Raw genomic sequence first — 21,237 nt, forward strand, 5'->3', positions numbered from 1 at the left:
TCTTACATGGGCAATTACCATAAAACTTTCTTTTTACATGGCATCAGTCACACTGAGGCAGTCATTCTGTCCGACACTCGTCATGAGCAGACTGCAAGCATACCACGCAGTCCTATTAGCTTCAAATTCTTTCCACGTCGTTACTCTCCTCGCTGCCTTTTTTCCTTCTTGTTTTCAGCTAAAAATACACTGGTGGCTTTTTATTTCATGACAGCTGATTGGTGTGAAAGGGGGGAGATTATCTGGTGGAAAAATGTTTGTTTGCTCGCGCCCTTGCAGTTGCTTGCTGGGCTTAAACCCTTGTGGATTAAAGGAGGGAAGGTTTTGGCATTCAGGGGTTTTGTGGTCTTTCTGGAACAAACAGGTGTTACTGATTGAACGGGTAGCGTAGGAGATTATATAAAAACACACTCGGCCAAAACGTCTGGTTTTTAAGTTCTGCTAGAGAACGCTATCTTCAGATCTGTCAGTGGTTGAAAGAGTAATCCTCGTGTCTCTGTGGATTTGTAGGGTTTTTATATATCATTATTTCTAAGATGAATCTCAGAAGCGTGCTGACGCAGTTCACCAGATTAGGACAAGATTCTAATGTTTCTCCCATGGGACATTAGTGTTGCATTCGATACTAATCCCTGCAGTAAAATCATCACAAAAGGTGCTCAACAATCTCCTCATCTCTTCTCACGTTCAGTCTCTTTCCATCTCACCTCTCAGGTTCATCGAGTATGGAGAGTACAAAGGGAATTACTATGGGACAAGTCTAGACTCGATCCGCTCCGTCCTCTCCAAGAACAAAGTGTGCTTATTGGATGTCCAGCCTCATGTGAGTGATACAAAACCATCCTCTCCAAATCTGACCATCCCTCTCTTCCCTCTTCCCTCTACCTCTATCTCAGGAGCAGATCTCTGTGTTCCCTGGCTTTCCTGTGGCCTTTGCTGCTTACTGGATTACCAAAATGGGTATTAAAGGGGGAATTTTGAAGGAGTAATTACCACTAATTTCCTCTATTTGAAGATTTCCTCTTTAGCTTATTTGTCTTGGTGGTGTCGATCAGACCCTACACGAATGGCCGGCTTGTCAGTGAGCCTCGACAAATCCCTCAACACGTTTCCCATTAATCCAGAGCCAGTATTGTCCAGCCTCTGTCCCACCAGTGCCTCTCTTTTTGTTTTTGCTCATTGGATAATGACACATAAGCAAATACAGCATTATATAGATTAAACTGGCATGTTCTCAAACCACCCCAGCCTGAGCAGCAGTGAGAGTCAGCCCGAGAGTGTGTACATTTAGGTATAATCTCTTGTTTTTGGCATACATTTTTGGTGGTCTCTGAGCCCATTCTCCAACATGACTCATTGATCAGATCTGTGGCAGTGTCAAAGCATGTGACTGCTCCCATGCTGACTTGGTGAGCAGCTGATGAGAGCTACGATGAATGTTTCACACTGGTTCTTCTCCTTTCCCTTCCTCTGGGGTTTTTATCCACCCTCCTGTCAGTTGTGGGTTTGGTCCCACTGCTTATTAGCACAGTGAGAAGCCCTGATCACGGTGGCAGAACTCGTCTGAAGCCTGACGCCATCACTAACCAACTCTGACCTCTCTTCTACCTCTTGAGAATCAGAGTGGTGGTGTTGTTTCATGCAGTTGCCATCACAGAAATGTATCCTTCACTATCTTCAAAAAGAACCACATACACTAGATAACCAGAGGCCTGTTTTTGGTTTCACCCACCCATACCTTGAACCAGTGGTTCCTTTTTGACTTGTGCTTGAATAGCATTGCCTCACACTTCCTTTGCTTGTTGTCCTTCGTTTCTGTTCAGACAATAAAGCATCTGCGGACAGCCGAATTTAAACCCTTCGTAGTGTTTGTGAAGCCTCCTACGATTGAGAGATTGAGGGAGACCAGACAGAATGCCAAAATCATATCAGGAAAGGATGACAAGGGATCTGCCAAGCCATTCACGGTAAGAGAACGTAACAAGAACATTTTTTTGTCACACTGAATCAGACTTTGATTAACATATGCTGTTTACAGTTATTCAGACAGCTTGAAGTGCCAGATGGGTCAGGTTTGCCTTGATTTCGACAATCACAGGAAATCAATTTGATATACTTTTCAGTGAGTCGCTAACACCCCAGCTGCTGCTCCCAAACTGGATGATATTTGTAAATACTATTCAGATTAGATTAAGTTAAATGAAAGTTTAATGACCCCTGTAAGGAAATTGGATCGCCACAGCGGAAAATAACAGGATATACATTAAGTAAGGATAAAGGGGGGTATTAAACATACAGCCAGCCAGAGCAAATGCACAACAGATACAAACTGTCTCCAAATATAGTCAACCAGTGAAAATTACTTATTCGTTGCAGTCATGGTCAAAAACATAACTGTATAAGATGATTTATATGTTGTAAGAAAGTCAGTCACATGTAGGGTGTAACTGGGGAACACACTCAACACACTGTCCAATGATGTTATACTGTAGAAACACATGGCTTTACACCTGAAAGATCAGCAGAAGAAGAAATAACAGACTTTCTGAACGCTGTGTATACAGTATGTGTGCGAGTGATGAGGTCATCCCTAACACACCTTCATCCCAGCCCAGTGGGGACGCAGATGAAACCAATTAGCCGGTGGTCAGTGCTGTTGTGAAGCTGCAGGGTGGGGGAGCTAGCCGGGGGGGGTGAGGGTGGATGATGGTTTTCCCAGCCCCATCAGGGTTCGCTTGCTCGCGTGTCTCGCTCCCCACAGGCAGTGGTGAGGCCAAAATCCTGGTCAGCAACATATCAGGCGTGGCCTGATGGGACGTTGGGAGGTAAGAAACACGAGGAGCGAGGGAGGCTGAGGAAGAGATGAAGACTGACAGACTGACACTGGAGGAGGTGATGGGGTGTGAACTGGGGTCTGCAGGTGTAAATCCAACACGCTGTGTAATGATTTACATTTTTCTTTATGAGGCTTTATTGAAAACATATGCAAATAACATTGACAGACAGGTGAAATTTTACATCTACCAAAATAATTTACTCCCCACCCTACTTTCAGAATGGGCTTACTTTCCTCTCCACTGTCCCTCAGCCTTCACCCTACACACTACTTTGCCATAAATGACAAAAAAAGAGAGAAAACACTCCATTATCAAATCAAATTCCATAGTCATTTAGCATTTTAAGTTTTACTTTTCATTCCTGTCAGGATAGTAAGCACCTTAAGGACCTGATGAAATGAACACATGAATCTCCTCAAAAAATAAATAAATGTTCAGTGGTGACCTCATATTGCAAGAAAAAGTCCAAATGTTAACATCACCACAACTTCTTGAACATTCCTTCCGTTCTTCTTGTTCTATTAAACCAAGCTGCCCTTCATTGTGTTAACAAACATGGCTTACACTCATTTCTGTGACTGACAGTAGAATGTACCCGCCCTTTGAGAGACCCAGTGACAGACAGACCCGACCAATCATGAGGCACTAAAACCCCTATGACAGCCCTAAGAAGATGAGTGCCACCCTTAAACTGTTGAGTAAAATTATGTCTTCTCCATCTTAGCATCTTATTCTTACACTGAACAGCTGACATGTTTTAATCCAAAGTCATATTAGCAAGGCAGCATGATCAGTCACTTCTTTGAGCTTCCCCGGAGTCATCCTTCCTTCCCACTGACTGTGTTGGCTCTGCTCGGTCAAACACACCCAGGTGCGATCACACATACAGCACAGCCTGCAGCTCGGTCACAGTTAAAAGTGGGCTCACACTCAGAACATCCCATAGATATTTTTCTTCCCTGTCAGCCCTTTAAAACCTGGATACAGACACAAGCCCAGCTTGCATTAGTCACGCTGTGAAATATCATTTTGCGTCCGTCTGCTCGTCATTTCCCAGCAGGGGTCCTGAAAACAATGAGCTGTAGTTGTCAGAAACAGGATGATTGCTAACAATCCATGCTGCTGCTGTTATTACTCACTGTCCCTTTATTAGCTTCTGCTATTCTCTCAAGTAATACAAACACACCTCTATAAAACTGTGACAAGGAGCCGGTTAACAAACCAGGTTCTTTGTAGATGTTGGTGTGCACTGACAGGATGTAAGCCACCTCAGGTTGGCTGTTAAAGGCTCTGAAAGAGAAGCTGTTGTTGGGTGAGTCGTCTCAGACATACTCTATCCTCCGCCAGCTGTATTTCTCTCAGAGAGACAGGTCTGCTTTAATGATAAAGGCTGAGGAACAGTCGTCTCATTGTTTCAGCAGAGCAGCCTGACTTTAGCCCCATTGTTCGAGCTGGAGACGATTCAGAGAAGGTTTTAAAAAAGGAGCTGAAGTGCGATGTAGAAACAAGCAAAAACAGACCGATGTAGTTTGTAATTCAGCTATAATGTGGTTAGTGCAGAAAATGGCACATTATCTGAAATGACCACTATCTTTTAAAGCTGATTTCTGAAGATCGGTTCAGATTTTGATGCTTATTTAAATAGAGAGGACAGGTGTGTTTTATTGGGATCAGTAAAGCAGGTTTCCCGCTAAGGACGTGGTGTTTGTGGCGGTTTTAAAAGATGACACCTGAGGCTGACACATGCACTAAAGTGTTGGCAAGGTTTAGTGTCTCATAGGGGGATATCCACAAAATGGACACAGTAAATCACATTAATAACAAATACAAGAAAGAAAACAATAAAAATGAAAGCCATAAAAACATCACGTCGGTTCAAATCTGCAACATGGAGAACTCTCAAACTGAGAGTCACTAGCCTCATACTGTGCAATGAAAACTGCCATTTATCTATGCTAAAACAAAGTGCTTAAACAGGCATAAGACGCTACATCATTTCATGTGGAAATTAAGCAATCTAATGGCAGTGGGGATGAATGAGTCCCCGGTGCTTTTCTTCTCAGGTTTGGCCCTCCAGAAGTGGCATCAGCTCAAACTGCCCTCTGAGGAGAGCGATCCAGCACGGATCAGTGGATGCCAAAGAATATCCACTCACTCCTGCTTGCCCAGCTTTCCATTTGCCTCTTTTACCTTCATTATTTTCATCTCTCTGCCCCTTTTATTTCATCCTACATCTATCTTGTTATTTTCTTCCTCCCTTTTTTTTTTTTTTTTGATTCTCTTTCCATCTCTTTACCCAGCTCTCTGTCCCTTAAGCGGCTTCCTGCTGTGATTAATGTTCTTTTACCTGGAATGGCCTAACTAGAGACAGACGCAGACTTGCTGGTGGACATGGAAACATCACACACACAAAACAGCGCACAGTCTCCCAGTTTCCTTCAGCTGCCAGGACAGGTCAGAGGGGTTGTCTTCCTGGCAGTGGACACAGTGGTCATCTGTAAGTCCCGGTGCAACAGTGGAAGTCCTGCAGGGGCTTCGGTCCAGATGACGGAGAATATAGTCCCGCTGTGGAATAGTTTTCTCCACAGGCCAACAAACCTTCTGCCCTCCCTGAGCCGCCTTTTCGTCTCAGCCTGTCCTCTTCCTGTCATCCTCCGAGACACGGGATGATAAAACCATCACACCTTCCTCACAAAAGACAATAGAACGTGAGATGGTCGGTTTTCGTAAGGTAGATACACGCGAGACAGCCCAGCAAAAAAACGCAGACAAGGCTTTAGCTGAGTGTCACAGGGAGTGAGTGTTTATATTTAGCTGCGCAGCTAATCCATTATGAAGCGGAAAACCACCAGAAACATTCTGAAGTAACTCCTGGCTGCAAGGAGCGTCTCTAAAAATTGAGCCGTTTAGGAGTTTTAAACTTTAACGAGGCCGTGTTTATGTGCGTACACATTGTATGCACACACTCAGCTTGATCCTGCCTGTTTGTGGGTGTGGGAACATGTGTGTGTGTGTGTGTGTGTGTGTGTGTGTGTGTGTGTGTGTGTGTGTTTGAGTTTCTGTGCATGAATGTGCATCTGTGTGTATTTATAATGGTGTGTTTGGCAAAGGGGCTCACTATAAAAACTGTATCTGTGCAGAAATCTAAAGTTGAGTGTTCCCAGTAAAGGCATAAGGCTGCATCAGCGCAGCCACTTCAGCCGTGCTGGTGCACTGTGGGCAGGATCAACACTGCCCACACAGCTGAAACCAGAAAGCCTCAGAGGGACCACCGTGGAGAGATACCTGGGCTCTCTCAGAATACTCTATCTATGAATACAGGAGCCCCAGATAGGCAATGTTTGCTCCCAGCCTGATAAAAATATGTTATTTGGCTATTCCTCGCAGTTAGCACGTGGTTTTATTCTTTACACTGGACAGCTAATTTGCATAATGCCTTGGAAAACTCTCCACCCCCCTGAAGGACCCCTGTTTAAGTCCCCATCTAAGCATGCACCAGTTTTATTCAGCTCCCTCATCTTGTGCTGATACTGCAGACATCCTCTTTTAATGTTTACTAAGTCCAATTCTGAAGTTCAAATCAAATCATGAGCTGAAGTTGAGTTGCTTTTTGATGTCATCAAATAAAGTCTAAAGTCATCAGGTTCATGGTTTGAGTCTGACTAGAATCAAAGTCATGTGACTGGACTTAACTGCCCCTTCAGATGAGAGCTCATGAGAAGCAGTAAGATTATTGCTTCCAGAGCACCTCTGCCTTTGTTTCAGGCCTGAAATGCTTGCAGACCTGAAGCTCATGTCCACTGCAGCCACGGCAGCTCCAGCAGATTCGGCAGGCTGTGCAGCAGGTTCACACGCTCGGCTCCGACTGTGGAGCAGCGTTGCCACAAGCTGTCATTTCCCCATCACACATATAAAATCCAGACTAGCAATAATGTATGTTTTACATGTCTGTCTTTTGGAAGTTATGGTTATGTTTTGCCCTCTGCTTATTTTGAGGATATTTTATTTTCTTTGTATTCGGTGCAGGAAATTATGAAAATTCCTTGAGGTCAGGTTGTCGTAAGGAGAGGTTTTAGTGCTTGGTCTGTGCCCGGGTTTGTGTGTGTGTACCATGTCTCTGGGAGGTTACAACAGGCTCTGCCCGGGCCACTTTATGCTTATTTGTGTGTTCAAGGCCATGTAATTTGTGTTTACAGTATGAGAATTTATCTCCCCTCTTGTTTACTGCGGCCAGTGTTTTCTCTGTGCAGCAGATTGGTAGCCTGAAATTAACCGTTTGGCCTTTGGTTTGTGCACATATCTCTGCTTTTCTGTCTTTTTCATCTCCGTCTTCTGTCCTCTCTGTTCCCATGTTCGCTGCAGGAGGAGGACTTTCAGGAGATGGTGAGAACTGCCCAGATGATGGAGACTCAGTATGGCCATCTGTTTGAGAAAGTCATAGTCAACGATGACCTCTCGGCTGCCTTCAGCGAGCTGCGGTTGGCGCTAAAGAAAGTGGAGATGGATACTCACTGGGTTCCAGTCAGTTGGACTCACTCCTGAGATCCACACGGACTGTTAAAGGAGAAGAGGGAAGGGCTTCGACGAAAATATCCAGGTTTTTATCTTTCTATGTCTGCTGTGGCTGGTGTTGGGGGGCATAACGGGAAAACAAGACAGCACCAGATGGCTGTGTCACCACACCTGATCTGCATGGAGCTAAAAATGAGCTTTTGCTTGGGATCAGGTTGGATTTAGAACCCAGCTGTGCCGTGGATGTGGATCTCCAGGTCTGACCAGATCTGACAGGGTTGAGGCTAAGGGCGCCTGTCCAGAATATGAGCCTTGGACACTGATCTGGGTCTCAGTCTGGGTCAAACAACCATGGCCACGAGTTTGAGCTCTTTGGTCCAAACCAGAATGTGGAACGAGCCTGGACCATCACAGCACCAGCAGTCCTGCCAGCACTTCAGCAACCGCGCCAACCAGGACTCTGTCTTTAGTGTGTTTGTAACATTAGACCATTAGAAACCAAAGGGATTGACATATTTCTTCTTGGTGGACAACTTACATGCACATGTCTGTAAAAGAACACAACCTCTGAGGGGAATAAGGGGAGGAAAGAAAACATATTTGCCTTCTGTCTTACTGTGTTTTTGTTCTTCTCAAATGCTTCCATGACTGTTAGTCCAAACAAAACATCGTCAGGTACACTCTCAAGAAAGCGCAGTAAGTGTAATTTTATTTAAGAGAAATTAATATATTTTCTAATATCCTCCAGTTGTTTCTTTTTTGCATACCTTTTCTATACATATCTTGACTCTCAGAGCAACCTGATCTCAACTGTAGCCACCTTTCTGACAGCTTTTTACACGACAGGCGTCTCTTCTTTCAGTCAAGTGTTTGGATTTCATCACCCTCGTCTAGTTTTCCCCCTACAAAGCACATAGAGAGCCATTTTATTTAGGTGTTATATATTCCATTTAGGAGCATTTTGAAAAGCCACCCTTCATATGAAGGTGCCCAGCATAACAGCTTTGCCATTTAAAGTCCCAGAACTGGACACTTTTGGCTGTCTGCTAGAAGAAAATGTTCACAATTGTGTTTTATTAGGGTGGAGTCTTTATTTTTATTCACATAAAAATGGCTTCAGCAAGGCTGCTAATAGAGGGTCCACAGCACACTTCCAGGATCTTAACTCAGAAAAATGCTAAGTAGCCGCTCCTGACTTTATGAGCATTAGAGGTTTATTGCTAATTTGAATCTCCCATTCCCAGTCTAACTTACTCATTTTTACTCAGTACTTGTCTTTTTTTAAGCTTCTATCATAGAGATACTTAACTTTAAGCTGTGGTACATTGATTATCAAAGCATCTAGTCATTAATCCTGGCTGCATAATTATCAATAACAATGTTACAGCCTTGGTAGTTCCTTGTTTTTTGCTGCTAATTAGTGAAAGTCTGATGAAGAGTAATATTTTATAAGTAATTAGTAGTTGTTTTTTTTCTCGCCAAGAGTGAAATGAGAAGATTGACAAGACTTTCATGTCTATATATTATGTGTGGACCTAAAACCAAGAGGCAATTAGCTTAGCTTAGCATAAAGACTGGAGTCGAGGAGCAGTTAGCAGCTAGCCTTGCTTTGTCCAAAGTTTAAAAATATGCATACTAGCACCTATACAGTTGTGGCTTTGTGAACTTCAAAACTTGTTTGTGAACATGAAATATGTTCATTTGTAAGTCTGAATGGTCCAGTTTCGTATATTTTTTTAACTCTGGAGCGAGAGCCAATATGCTATGCTAAGCTAAGCTAATTGCCATCTGACTCCAGCTCCATGTTTAACGTGCAGTCATAAAAGTGGCATCAATCTTCTCATTTAACTCTCGACGAGAAAGATAATAACATTTCCAAGAATGTCAAACTATTCCCCTAACAATGTTTTTTGTTTTGTTTTTTGGTTTTACTTGGATCAATTGGCCACAGTTCTTTACAAATCTTCTTTGAATTTCTCTCATACACTAGCTGTATGTCAAGCTCAGGTTGCATTGCCCAAATTTTATCTACATTTATTTTACTTTTTCCTTCTACTATGGTATTTAGATTCGATTTGAGCCCATTTTAAAAAAAGGGTAATATGAGTGTTCATTCTGTTTAGTAATGAAATACACATTTTAAAGGGATTTAAACTCCCCTCACCCCTTTACCCTGAGTTTTTTTTATTCCTTTTAGCATCACATTAAGTTCCCTCTCTATGTATTATTTAACTTGTTCACCTCTTCATACCTGACCCCTCTGCCATCTGTTTTATTGATCAAAATCAGATTTGTACAGTCTTCAGAAAATATTTTTAATTCCTTGCTGTAAATGAAATGCTGTTTATGAGGCAAGATGTATGAATTTACATTATTCTTGATAACTGCTACATTTTATATTAAACAAAATCCAACTAAACTTGTTTTTCCAAGGTGTTAAATGAATCCATGTCTTCAACTGGGCCAAGATTGAGAACAGTGATGTGTGAGGTGGAACAGTATGAGAAGTGTCGAGTATTTCTGGGATTTTTGCCGTTGAGTGCCAGTCACATCTGTCTTTTTTCATTATTGAGAACGATATTCCCGCAACATCTTTCAGCTTTCAGGAGTTAACTGTCGAGAGCACGGCTGTGTAAACAGACCTTTCATCTTGTAAATGACAGCACTAGAGAGTGGTAAATGACAGTCAGCGGCTGTTTCTGTCACCTGTGGGCCATTACAGGTGAATTAGATTTTGACAATGTTCAAGATCACTCTGCGGTCGCCATGAATTACTGAATTTACATTCTTTGTTTACTGAGTGCCTCAGTTGGTCTGTGTCTCTACAATCTGAGCTGGCAAACAAAGGTGAAAAGTAATAAAAATAACCTTTTAAACTATATTCTGTTAATCTGTCACTGCAGATTGGCATCATCACAAGTGCACTTGATTTAAGTTTCCATCTACATTTAAGACAACTTCAAGCACATTTCCAGAAAATCTGCAAGAGAAAATGCAGATTCATGTACGTTTTCCATCCTCTACTGCATTGAGATAAACAGTCGGTGGAGCTACTTCTCAAGTCATGTACCATTAAATAATTTCAGAAGGGGCAGCAATGAGATGACATAATTATAAGAGTGCCAGTAAAACCTCAACTGAATAGTGGAATATGTGATATAAATATGGTATTTATGTTTGTTTTATGTGTCATATTGCCAAAGGTTATGGTGTCCTCGTCGGTCCACACAGCTCTGATGTTTTCATCTGCTTCTATTTTTAGTGTCCTCCGTGGAACAGAAACCCCAGTGGACCTTTAAGTGACATATTTAATGTCACTGATGATGATTAGTCCTCTAAGTCTCTTTCCACTGCACTTTGTTGCATTTTGCTTTTATCAATACCCTGACTTTTCCAACTCAGCCCTGTGTAAAAGCTTTTTGTGATATTTCTTCAGATTTCCGACCTTTCCGCTTTTTACGTGCACTTTGAAAATGTACATAAAAATAGGTCGAGTTTAAGCTCCTAAAAGAGATGATTTGTTGGATCAAGATTGAAGGAAGTGGCCAGAATCCAATGACTGATGCTGAAACCACCGAAGCAGTGCAGCCCAATTAAACCCCAGTGTCCTGCTACAGCTGTGTGCCAAATTACTAACTCAGATGTCACTGGACCTTTGAAAACAGTGGCTCTGTGAGCAGGGGGAGTCAGTGGGGGTGGTAAAAAGGGGGCTCATGAGAAGTCCAGCCTCCAACCAGCAACCCACTGGAGGATTCGACAGGCCTCCGCTTGATGAAGTTCCAAAAAAAAAAAAAAAAATCCTCCACCGGTCCAAATCAGGTCGCCTAACCTTCACATTTCCTCTTTTCCACAGTGCTCACTTTGATGGCTGTGTGCGGGGGGGCGGGGGGTTGTTACAGCCAAGGTGGATAAGGACGCAGTGAGATGGAGGAGGAGGAGGAAGAGGTGGCTGGGAAGGTCAGGAGGAGGTAACAGCAGGCTGAACGGAGGAAGCAGTTATTCCACGTCTCGCTCTCTCTTCACGTCTTTCTCTCACTCTGTCTGTCTTCTTAATTAGGATAACAGAGTGACGGGAGAGACTCAAAGACTGCCAGCTTTACCTACAGGAACGCGGCTTTGGCCTGTCGTGCCCTCTGAGCCGAGGCAGGGTGAGTGAGTGAGTAGGTGAGTAGGCAAGGTTTTCCCCCTTCCTAAGGTCATCAAGCTCAATCATCCATGTTTAACTCAAGACAAACACCACCCTGCATTGTCCTGGGTAGTTCAGCGGTGGAGGGGGTGCTCGGATGGGAACATTCTAGAGGTTCTAAGTGAGTGCAAATTGACCCCGTATCCTCTCACATCATAATGCACCAAGGATCTCTTGGGTAAGGGTGTCCCCATGTCAGACTTGAAGGAGCCAGTGTAGCTGGATCCACCCTTTCTCCCTTTAGTTCTGAGGCCTTCCTCAGAGTTTTTTGTGTGTTTGTTTTTTGTTTTCTACTTCACAGTTCCACTCACATTCATGTCTTTATTCACCCACTATCTCATCTCCTGCAGGGTTTTCTATGTGTTTATTTTACTCTGTCTCAGTAGAGGTGTCAAGGGTGTCAATGTTTTGGGAGGGAGGGGATGACGCTTCTTGGACTCCCAGGACTTTTTTTCTTTGTTAAACAGTGAGCACCTGATTCATCAAAGGTAGAGACGGACGCACTGTTTTGCTTCTTGGCTCCATGATGTGTCATCAGCCTGCGCCTTATGGATCCCACGCCATTGTCAGGGCGATGGGAGTCTTGCATCAGCCCGGATGCTGTGCTTTACTCACTTTCAACTGAGGATGACAGAAACACGTGTTCGCAGATTAAGTTTCTCCTGACAGGGATAACGAAGGGGCTGGAGTTGGCCACATATGCCAAGGTACTTTAGATGAGTGATGATGTCATACTGAAAAATATTGTGTGTGTACATTTGGGTCTGTGTATATGATCAAGAAACAGAGCAGTAAATGGCATTGCCCTACAGTAAGTAGTAGCAAAAAAGACTCATAAATCTTCATATAGTTGTATAAAAGTCTTCCTGCAGCCCCTGACTGATTTAAGATAACAAATCCCTCTTCGTCTTTATTCATCTGTCTCCATCATTCCTTGAAAAGTGAGCTGCCATGTGAGTAAAGGCCAAGCGATGGCTTCCCCAGTTCAGACACGAACACTGGCACTCACCAAATCAAAGACCTGCTCTCCGGCTATCCCCCTTTCGTTCCGACGGCCATAATAGTTGAGCAGAACACGTTAGGAATCTGAGGATTTATAGGAAGTAAAGTTCAGCTTTTATCTCAGATCCCAGAGATTAATGTTGCGCTGCAGTAAGGTCTCATGAATCGCTCTTTTTCTTGCCCTTTTGATGTATTTATTTTCATGTCCATAAATCCGTGCATTAACTGAACCCATTGTTTAGGAGCTGAAGGCCAGAGCCAGACAAGCAGCGCAGAGGCAGGAGGAGAAGTGGGCTGAGCAAACCAACAACAGGGGTTAAGTTGTGGAAAAGTCAGAAAGCGCGTTCCATCCTGGGCCCAGCGACAGGTCATAGGGGCTCCTACGATGTCCTCGTGACGCATTTTGCCAATCATTAAAGCGAAATGTCTCACGTTACAATATACACTGCAGTCATTTTGATTTACTGCGTTACAATTACAGCGTCAGGGCCAATATCCTGAATGTGGCTCCATGTGATAAGTCCTGCCTTTGCAGGGAGACAAATTGTACATCATGAGCGTCAGAGGCAGGGTAAGACGGAGGGGGCTCCTGCTGAGATTTCTCATCTTTTTCATAAGCGCCCTGTCTTGAATGAGCCTTTCTTTCTTCGTCTCGCTTCTCTTCCTCCGGCGTTCCGCTCTCCTGCCTTTGCCCAGCCTTTCATGTGGTGACTCAGTCCATCACCATCGGTTTACCGGAGGAGTCGGCCAGCGATGCCGCTCTGTTTTCCTCATCCCCGGGTAAATGCCCTTGACCATAGGGAGACTGTTCTGTAGACTAATGGGGCTTCAGGCCAGGAGCTTCTGCCCACCCTGTCTCCTCAGCCTAATTAGCCTTAGCATTACCTCATGTCTGTAGGGAAAGGTCTTCAGGACATGTTACCTTGAGCTGTATTTCTCAATTACAGGACTTGAGGAACCGGAGGGTTGGGGGCAAAGGGTGAACAGGGGATGCCCTTCATTCCTCCTCGGCCTGAGAACGGCTTTTCACCCTGATGAGAATGTGTGGAAATCATAACAACACGCTGGGTCTAATAGCCATAGTGCAGTCGACCATTAATGCAGGGTCGCGTATGTATACACTGCCTGCTGGTGCTGCGCAGGTTAACTCGACTGTGTGCATGTTTTAAAATGAGACAAGGGGGTAAAAGTTCACCTGGAGTGTCCTCCGTGCTGCAAATTCCTCTGACACGTGGAGCTAAAGCAGGGTACAGGGGCCAGGGCTGCACAAAGGCATTGACTATGTTAGAGGAATTCGGAGCTGTCCACCTGTATTTTCTTAAACTTTCTCTGCGGTCTTCCCCCGAGTCTTGTTGGCCTCTATCGGAGCGGTTTTAATTACACACACTCTGAACTGTCATCTTTAAAGTTAGCGCTCAGGAGGTCAGGACCTTCTTTGTGTGATACAAATTAGTCTCAACGCTGCCATGATTTCCCCGAGTGAGGGTGAGTGAGAAAGGCAAAAACTATCACCTGCTTTCCAAATGTGTCTGTTTTCATTGCAATGAAGCATTTTTTAATAGTCTGTATTACCCTCATGGCTTTCCAGCAGCTCTGTCCTTTGAACAACTTCGTGCAACTTTGTAGATCCTAATACATGCAAATGTAAGTAGCAAAACAGTGTTCCTCCATCATCCAGAGCATACAGCACTCAAATGGAATGCAGCAGTGTGTCCAGCTGGGGTATGAGAGCCCAGCACCAGTAGCCATGCTGACCCTGTGTAATGACGGTAAGTGGATTACAAGGAGGCCCTGGTCACTGGTCATTAATATTGAGTCCGCTAGAGTTACCTCCATGTGGCAGCAGCTCCACCACAGGGACTGAGCCCAGGACCTCCAAGATACCTGAGAAGCTCATAGCTCTGTGCAGGGCCTCAGATGAGCTGACAGAAGCTCAAAAGGACCTCAGAAAGATCAAAAGGGATCAGTGAGGACAATTTTGAATACATCAAAACCTGGACAAAGAAGACCAAACCTGTGCCTGCAGTTGACAGAGTCAAAAAGGAATCTACAGAGTAACAACTGGTGCGCTTATTGTAGCGTAGCTGCTCTGAGGCTTACATCCTTATCCTACGCTAATGGCTCCCATTAGTGATATAAATACATTGCATTTTTTTTTTTTTTAATTCTGTATATCTGTTCCTTTGTGCAGGTGTGCAGCCTTTATGGCTTCTGCACAATTGCTTTGATTGCCAAACATAACAGAAAAACAGACCTACACATGTGGTCTTGATGGTTTGGAGGACATGTGAGCTAACGGGAGAAAAATCTTGGATTCCCCATAGAAATGCAAAGACGTAAGTTTGATTTCTCATGCTGTAATTCCACAAGGCTGCACATCATCACATTATGAATCTCTGCATTTAAGAAAACTGTGTTTATGACTGTAACAAGCTCTCCAGTGAAACCCCAGAGATTGATAAAATCTCTATCTTTTCGCTGATGTGGGTCCACACTGCATGCAAAGACCTTGTAACAGACATGTAGACATCACGTTGTTACTGCCATGTCCTGAGAAACACGGTGACACCTTGCAGGGTTGACAGGGCCTCCACCCTGATCATGACAATCACAGATGTATCGCTCAGCTTGTTCCCAGAGCCTAAAAGCCAAGGCCTGGACCCTGAACCTGCACAATCCACACACCATGTTTTGACACGTTGTCATCCTCTTTTTTTTTGGAAGGCTAGGTATGAGGAAGAGCGCAGGGCGGCTGCACACACACTCACTGTGTGCTGTTTGTGTTTCTAATCAAGTATTCGCCCAGCCCTGATGGCTGGCCTGCCCACCTGGGAGGTATGATGGGAACCCCTGTGATCCAAGGAAAGAATAAAAAACAAACAAAATCAAGGCGGAAATAATTAAAAGGGGTCAAATGAGGGAGGGGAGAGGGACTCTGTTCTTAGCAAAGGAAGAATAACAAGAAGCAGCGTGATTTTGTAATGGGTCATGTCCCTTTATGAGGTGACGTAATTTCCAATAAAGAGCCATAGGTCCAGTGAGGATGCCAGTATATTATGTGTTGAGCAGACAGGAGTCTGGGCTACCAGACCCTGTCCAGGCCAGAACTGGTGGACGGAGGACAGATCTGCGAGAAGGCCTGCTCCACACAACACGTTAAACTGTCAAAGCGGTCGTTACTCACATGAAAGAATGTGACAGGGCCTTAAGACAAACAAAGCATAAAGCGGTTCACCTTTGCCAACTAATAACAGTTAGTTTTACACTCAAGTGTGATGACTTTCGGAACTCGGAGGCGTTTTTGAGGAAACACAGCATGAGATCAAAAAATAAATGGCAGCAGCATCTGACAAGCAAGGCGTCAGGAGAAGAAAGAGATGCTTAGGGCCTTGTTAGTCTAAATCCAGAGGCGGGAGAGCAGAAGTGAATTCTTCCCAGCAGTCCGCTGGAGCCTGTGTGTCATGTGTTAGCAGGTGTTGATGGCGGGGAGTGGTGCGGCAGTGGCCTGGGGAGCAGTTGAGGTTTTGGCTGCAGACAACAGGCCCTAATGAGTGATGCTCCACAGGGGCTGGTGTACAGCTAGCCAGAGATTGAGAGAATGGAGCGCCCCTTTAACCGAAGCCATCTGAAAGGAGGAAATGCCCACAGTCCAAAGTCTGGCTGCCTGGCACTCTGACCGCTCCGCAGCCCTCCAGAGAGACTCCTGCCGCGAGGCCGAACCCGACCAGCCCCCCATTCAGCGTGGCGGAGCAACAGCAGAGCTCACATGCAGGCCACAGACAGACTGATTAGTCCTCTGAGCTTTGTGATTAGACTACATTGTTAACATTGGAACAGCACAGGCTTCGACTGCCTTTCCTTGGCTCGCTGAAATCTTAAAAACCTTAGAAACATATTGTATTTCCAGAGTTCTTAAGCTTCAAAGTGGCTGGTGGGATATTCCCTCAGTGTAGCTGTCTTTTTCCTTGAGCGCTGGAAGGGCTACTGTTTGTGAACAATGGTTGCCTATTGTGATAGTGATTACCTGTTTCATTTAACACCTTCCTGCTTCTGCAATAACTCACCCAGACTGTTACTAAAGTCATAAGAAATTTGAGTTATACAACATTTTATGGTCCTGAAAATATTCTCAAATAGCTTCTATACTTTTACTGTACATTTTTATAAGGTTTACCACGACTTTATCTAGTAATACTACTGACCTCAGCTTGAGTAAAAACTACAATTGAGTGACTGAGCAAGATATTATTATCTTGAAATCTTGGCACAAACTCAAACGAAACACATGTCTCACACAGCGGACTTGCATCAGTATATTTGACTCTATGTTTAATTACACTGGAACACCTCAGCTGTTCTACAGTTGAATATGTTTTACCGTTTGCCAGTAAACTTTGGTTCCATTTAAAACTCTCTTCCTGTGCAGTAACACGTTCAGCTCCACAGAAATAAAACAAACATGATATTTTATATCTGTGCTCAGCGTCTGTGTTATCTCTCCATAAATGACTCATGGGTCAACCAAAGACTATTGATAGGCATCAGTCGTGTACGATGACACCGCAGGCCACCCTGGCAGCCATTGATGCTGAACTCCCTGCACGCTCCCGCTGTGGCTGCCTGTTAATCGCAGCGTGGGGTTGGCTGAGGCTCATGAGGGAAAGGCCAAGTGACGGTCGGGCATGTTATGGAATTCAGCATGGCGCAGCTCAACTCAACTTCCGACAGGTTTCATAAGGGCTCCCAAAGCTAAACATTCACGCCTGACACAAATTTTCCTCCACCTTGTAAAACTGTAACTGAACACTACACACACACACACACACACACACACATCAGCTCTCTGCTGTACTATAGGATGGCAAAACAGATTTTTTGATTTTCACTCTCTGCTGCCATTGTTATTTTCTCCCACAGATAAAACGTGGAGGTCAAGATCATGAGGGTATGTTAAGTTATGATTACTGAAGAAAAGACACAAAAAGTATGCCCTATTTTACTGTCTTGTTGAGAGTGAGATGAGAAGATTGAAACAACGTGATGCTCTCATGTCTGTGTGTTACATACGCAGTGAGGGCCAGGAAGCAAAAGCTAACCTGTCCAAATGCCGCAAAGTCTGACTTTCAGTAGCTCTAAAACTCAGCAAAACATAGTGACTAGTCGGTTTAATCTGTACACAATCAGAAATGTACTAAAACATTTTATTTTGACTAGATTTTATATGATATAAGTACTTCTCTGCAATCAGCAGTGATGTGCTGTATAGTGCTGGAGTCCTCCACAGCGGGGCAGCCCTGCTAATTCCCTGTAAAACCACAATGTTTCTTTTTTACATTTCAATTTCTGGACCGATTAAACATTTAAAGACACCACATCTTAATTACAGCGAGCTTTAGAGGTTTCAGTTGCCGTATTTTTGAGCTTTAGACAAACTTATACTTATAGCTGCATCCAGTCTTTATCCTAAGCCAACCTAATCAACCCCTGGCTCTCGCTGCTCCAGCTCCACATTCGGTGCGCCCACACATACAGTATCAACATGAAATAAATAAGCATAATCCCCAACATGTTGAGCTGTTATTTTAAGTATATTTTGTCAAATCTTTTTCTTTTTCCTACATAAGTTTCAGTACTATTGTACCGCTACAATTGCTGATAAAATGACTGATTCAAAGGCAGGGAGGACATGAGAGTTAAAGTTTGGGATTGTTGAAGAGTAACGGAAGGATAACACAGAGCAGACACAGAGGTGTACTGTTCTGTGCTCAAAATTAATGATGTGATGAACAACAGAGTTGTCTCCAGGCTAAGTCGTCTCTGAATTATATTTGTCTGTTCACGGGGAAGTCTCTTTTTCTTTTCATGCCTTTCACGAGGATGTCTCATTATTTCCAAGGAGCAATATTCCTCTCTCTCTTTCTTTTCCTGATTGGCCCGGCGGCGCCGACGCTGGAGCCGCCCCAACATAAAGGTCTCAAGCAGCACCTCGTCTCCGATGATGGGAGGACATGGGACCGGCCTCCTCTCTCATTCTCCTCTCACTACATTTAACAAGTCGCCCTCCTCGTCTGTTCTCACTCTCTCTTCCCTTCCCCACCTTTTCCATTTCCATCATCCACTCAACATCTATCTTCATCTTTTCACCCACGTGTTCATCTTCACTCCCTTTCCAAGAACAGGCCAGCGACTCACTCCTCTCCCTTCCATCCTCGCTCTGTGTTACCTCTTGCCTCGCCCGCTCTCTCCTCTCCTGTTCTCAGCTGCTACCTCAGTTCTCCCTTCATCCTGAGACGGGGGAACGAAAGGAACAAAGGGCCCCTGATGTCTTCCTGGAGAGGTTAGAAAGCAAAAGTCAAATTGCATTAGAGCTCTGCGAGCATTAGCGAGCGAGGCAGTGCCAAACATGGACAGAGTCTCAGACCGCACTTTCAAAATAATAATTACACTATAAGAGATGAAGCGAGGGAGACAGGGGAGCAAGGAGGTGACGGGAGGAGGGAAGAAAGAGAAGGAAGATCTGTGTTTTTATTCAAACGTGCTGAACGTCTTGAAAGAGTAGAACCAGCTGCTATCTCCAGGCAAGGACAAGGGGGAGTGGAGGCAACTCGATCAGTCTAGCAGAACAGATTTTGCCAGCTCAAGGGTGTTTAGAGCCTTTATCTGGTAAACAGGTCAAGGTGGGCCCAACATATCCTCACATGAACCAGACAAAAGACAGCTTTTTGCTTTTTTAAGTCATTGTTGCCTTTATTTTGATAGTGGACAGTAGAGAGGTGACAGGAAATGACTCGTAGCAAAGGTCCCTGACCCAGTTTGGAATGTTGCTGTTAATGTTCATGGTCAGCGTCATACACCCCAGGGTAGCAGCATCAAGGCCGGATTACTACCCAGGCAGAGTGAGCACCTGTCCAGGGGCCCCAGACCTGCAAGAACCCCACAAGCTCACTTTAACTGCATGTCAATTCATGTTTGACTTATCATTTAAAGTGGCTCCTAATCTCTTGCAGAGAGGCCCTGGAAACCTAGTTTTAAGATGTTCACGTTTGGGCCCAACAACGAAGCTTTGTCTTACATGTTGACCTTGTCTAACAGTGAATGTTATTAAGGTTATTCATGTGATATTTCCTATTTCCTGTTCTTTAGGTGGTGCAGTTGGTCATCCTCATCTTCCCTCGGCACATTAGCATGAGAGGACGCCACGACTGAACAAAGGACGGAGTGCTGCCAACAAAACACATCACAGTAGGTCACACTGCTTGAGTGACAAACGCCTCCTTCAAACTTCAGATGATAATTAGTCGATCTTTTCTGCTTCTCCCCTTTGGGAGAGGTGAAACAAGACGGGCAGGTGCTGGTAGAGAGCCGGTGAATTACCTGAGAACCCTGCTGCAGTGTGTTCACTTGAAGGCTTGGAGCTTTAGCCAGCGACTTGGCATTATGTATTTCATATTTGGTCAGTCAGTGGAAAATCTCTCCACTCTCTAGAAAACTCTGCCACAGAAAGACTTCCCACCAGCCAAAAGAGGGGTCACTCCATGGAAATGTTAGCACTTACCAACAGAACTCACTAACATGCCCGGCTTTATATAAAACGTGATATCTCAGGTATTAGATGACTAAAGCTCTACAGGGCACTATTAAAATATGTAACAGGCAAGGCAACAAACAAATTCATTTTTCATATTAAAAATGATAAATTCTTGTTATTAGAAAAGTTGAAATGCACGTGGTGTGTTCCTTACTGTAGCAGCAAGCAGCCTTTTCGACTGTGTTGAATCTGCTCATATCCATGTTGTTAACATGGCTTCATGTTTGTTTTTCTATTTTTACATTAAATGACAACCTGCAGATTTAAAGAAAACACTGTATCAGTTGGCCAGAGGGGCTGGGAATATTCAAGTTTATGGTGATATGATTTTCTCTAAGATATGTTTTGTGGTTACATGTGCTCATTCAGCTTTTCTGGAAATACATAAAAGCTCTTGTAAAGTGCCTCGATGATTTCACAACAGGAGCCAAGTGTTGCCTTGCAGAATTGCATCCAACACAAACAAAATGTGTTTTAAGTCATATGGATATAGACTTTGTCATTGGTTTTCCCCAGAAGCCTTACTGCCATAAATCTTGTCTTACTTCTATATTTGACAAGCGTCCATCCACTCCAAAGAAAGCACTGGCACTAAGCAATTGCCACTTGAAATACATACTGTACACAGTATTTGGAAACCACAATTGCAGGTTTATGTCTATGAGAAGCTCAAGTAATGATATTGTTGCAAAAAAATATTCTCAACAGTATCAGGTTTTGTTGCTTAGACTCATTTAGACTCAGGTTTTGATTAATTTTCATGTAGTGAATATTATGGACCAAACTTTTAGGAAAATTTCACACATTTTCTTGGCAACACATTGCAGTCATTTCCTTTTGCTTTGATTATTAATTAATGTGAGATTGCCCTAAATTTGACGGCTACCATAATGCAATGATCGGTTAATGTGGAGATATTCTGCAGGCTGTGTGTGTATGAGGAATAATTACGTTCAGTTTTCTTTGGCACAGCTGTCTTTGCTTCCGTTATCTCACTTTACACTCTGAGCAGGACCTAATCCTTTTTTCCAATGGCCTCTTGTACCAGTGCCTATTTAAACAGGCAATAAACCGGGCAATTACTTATACGACTGAATGATCTCATCCTTGTC

The 21,237-nt window shown here is 43.9% G+C and overlaps 2 protein-coding genes across 6 annotated transcripts in view; both read left to right on the plus strand.

Moving 5' to 3' along the window:
* mpp7a (MAGUK p55 scaffold protein 7a) overlaps window positions 1-10,006 on the plus strand; it is a 123,766-nt gene extending 113,760 nt beyond the window's left edge. For 4 of the 5 annotated variants that reach the window (XM_076761429.1, XM_076761430.1, XM_076761431.1 and 1 more), the window contains 3 exons: window positions 715-823; window positions 1,824-1,967; window positions 7,200-10,006. In XM_076761429.1, coding sequence (XP_076617544.1) covers window positions 715-823; window positions 1,824-1,967; window positions 7,200-7,379 — 433 coding nt within the window. In that variant the 3' untranslated portion in view covers window positions 7,380-10,006. The remainder of the gene's footprint in view (window positions 1-714; window positions 824-1,823; window positions 1,968-7,199) is intronic. The other variant, XM_076761433.1, reaches the window with a different exon arrangement.
* Window positions 10,007-11,248: 1,242 nt separating this feature from the next.
* The window catches only part of odad2 (outer dynein arm docking complex subunit 2), a 49,833-nt gene continuing 39,844 nt past the window's right edge, over window positions 11,249-21,237 (plus strand). Inside the window, exons 1-4 of the mRNA XM_076760875.1 lie at window positions 11,249-11,317; window positions 11,407-11,513; window positions 18,798-18,874; window positions 19,681-19,779. The gene's annotated coding sequence lies outside the window, so the exon portion shown is untranslated. The remainder of the gene's footprint in view (window positions 11,318-11,406; window positions 11,514-18,797; window positions 18,875-19,680; window positions 19,780-21,237) is intronic.

Source organism: Chaetodon auriga, chromosome 21, assembly GCF_051107435.1.
Source record: "Chaetodon auriga isolate fChaAug3 chromosome 21, fChaAug3.hap1, whole genome shotgun sequence".
NCBI lineage: Eukaryota > Metazoa > Chordata > Actinopteri > Chaetodontiformes > Chaetodontidae > Chaetodon > Chaetodon auriga.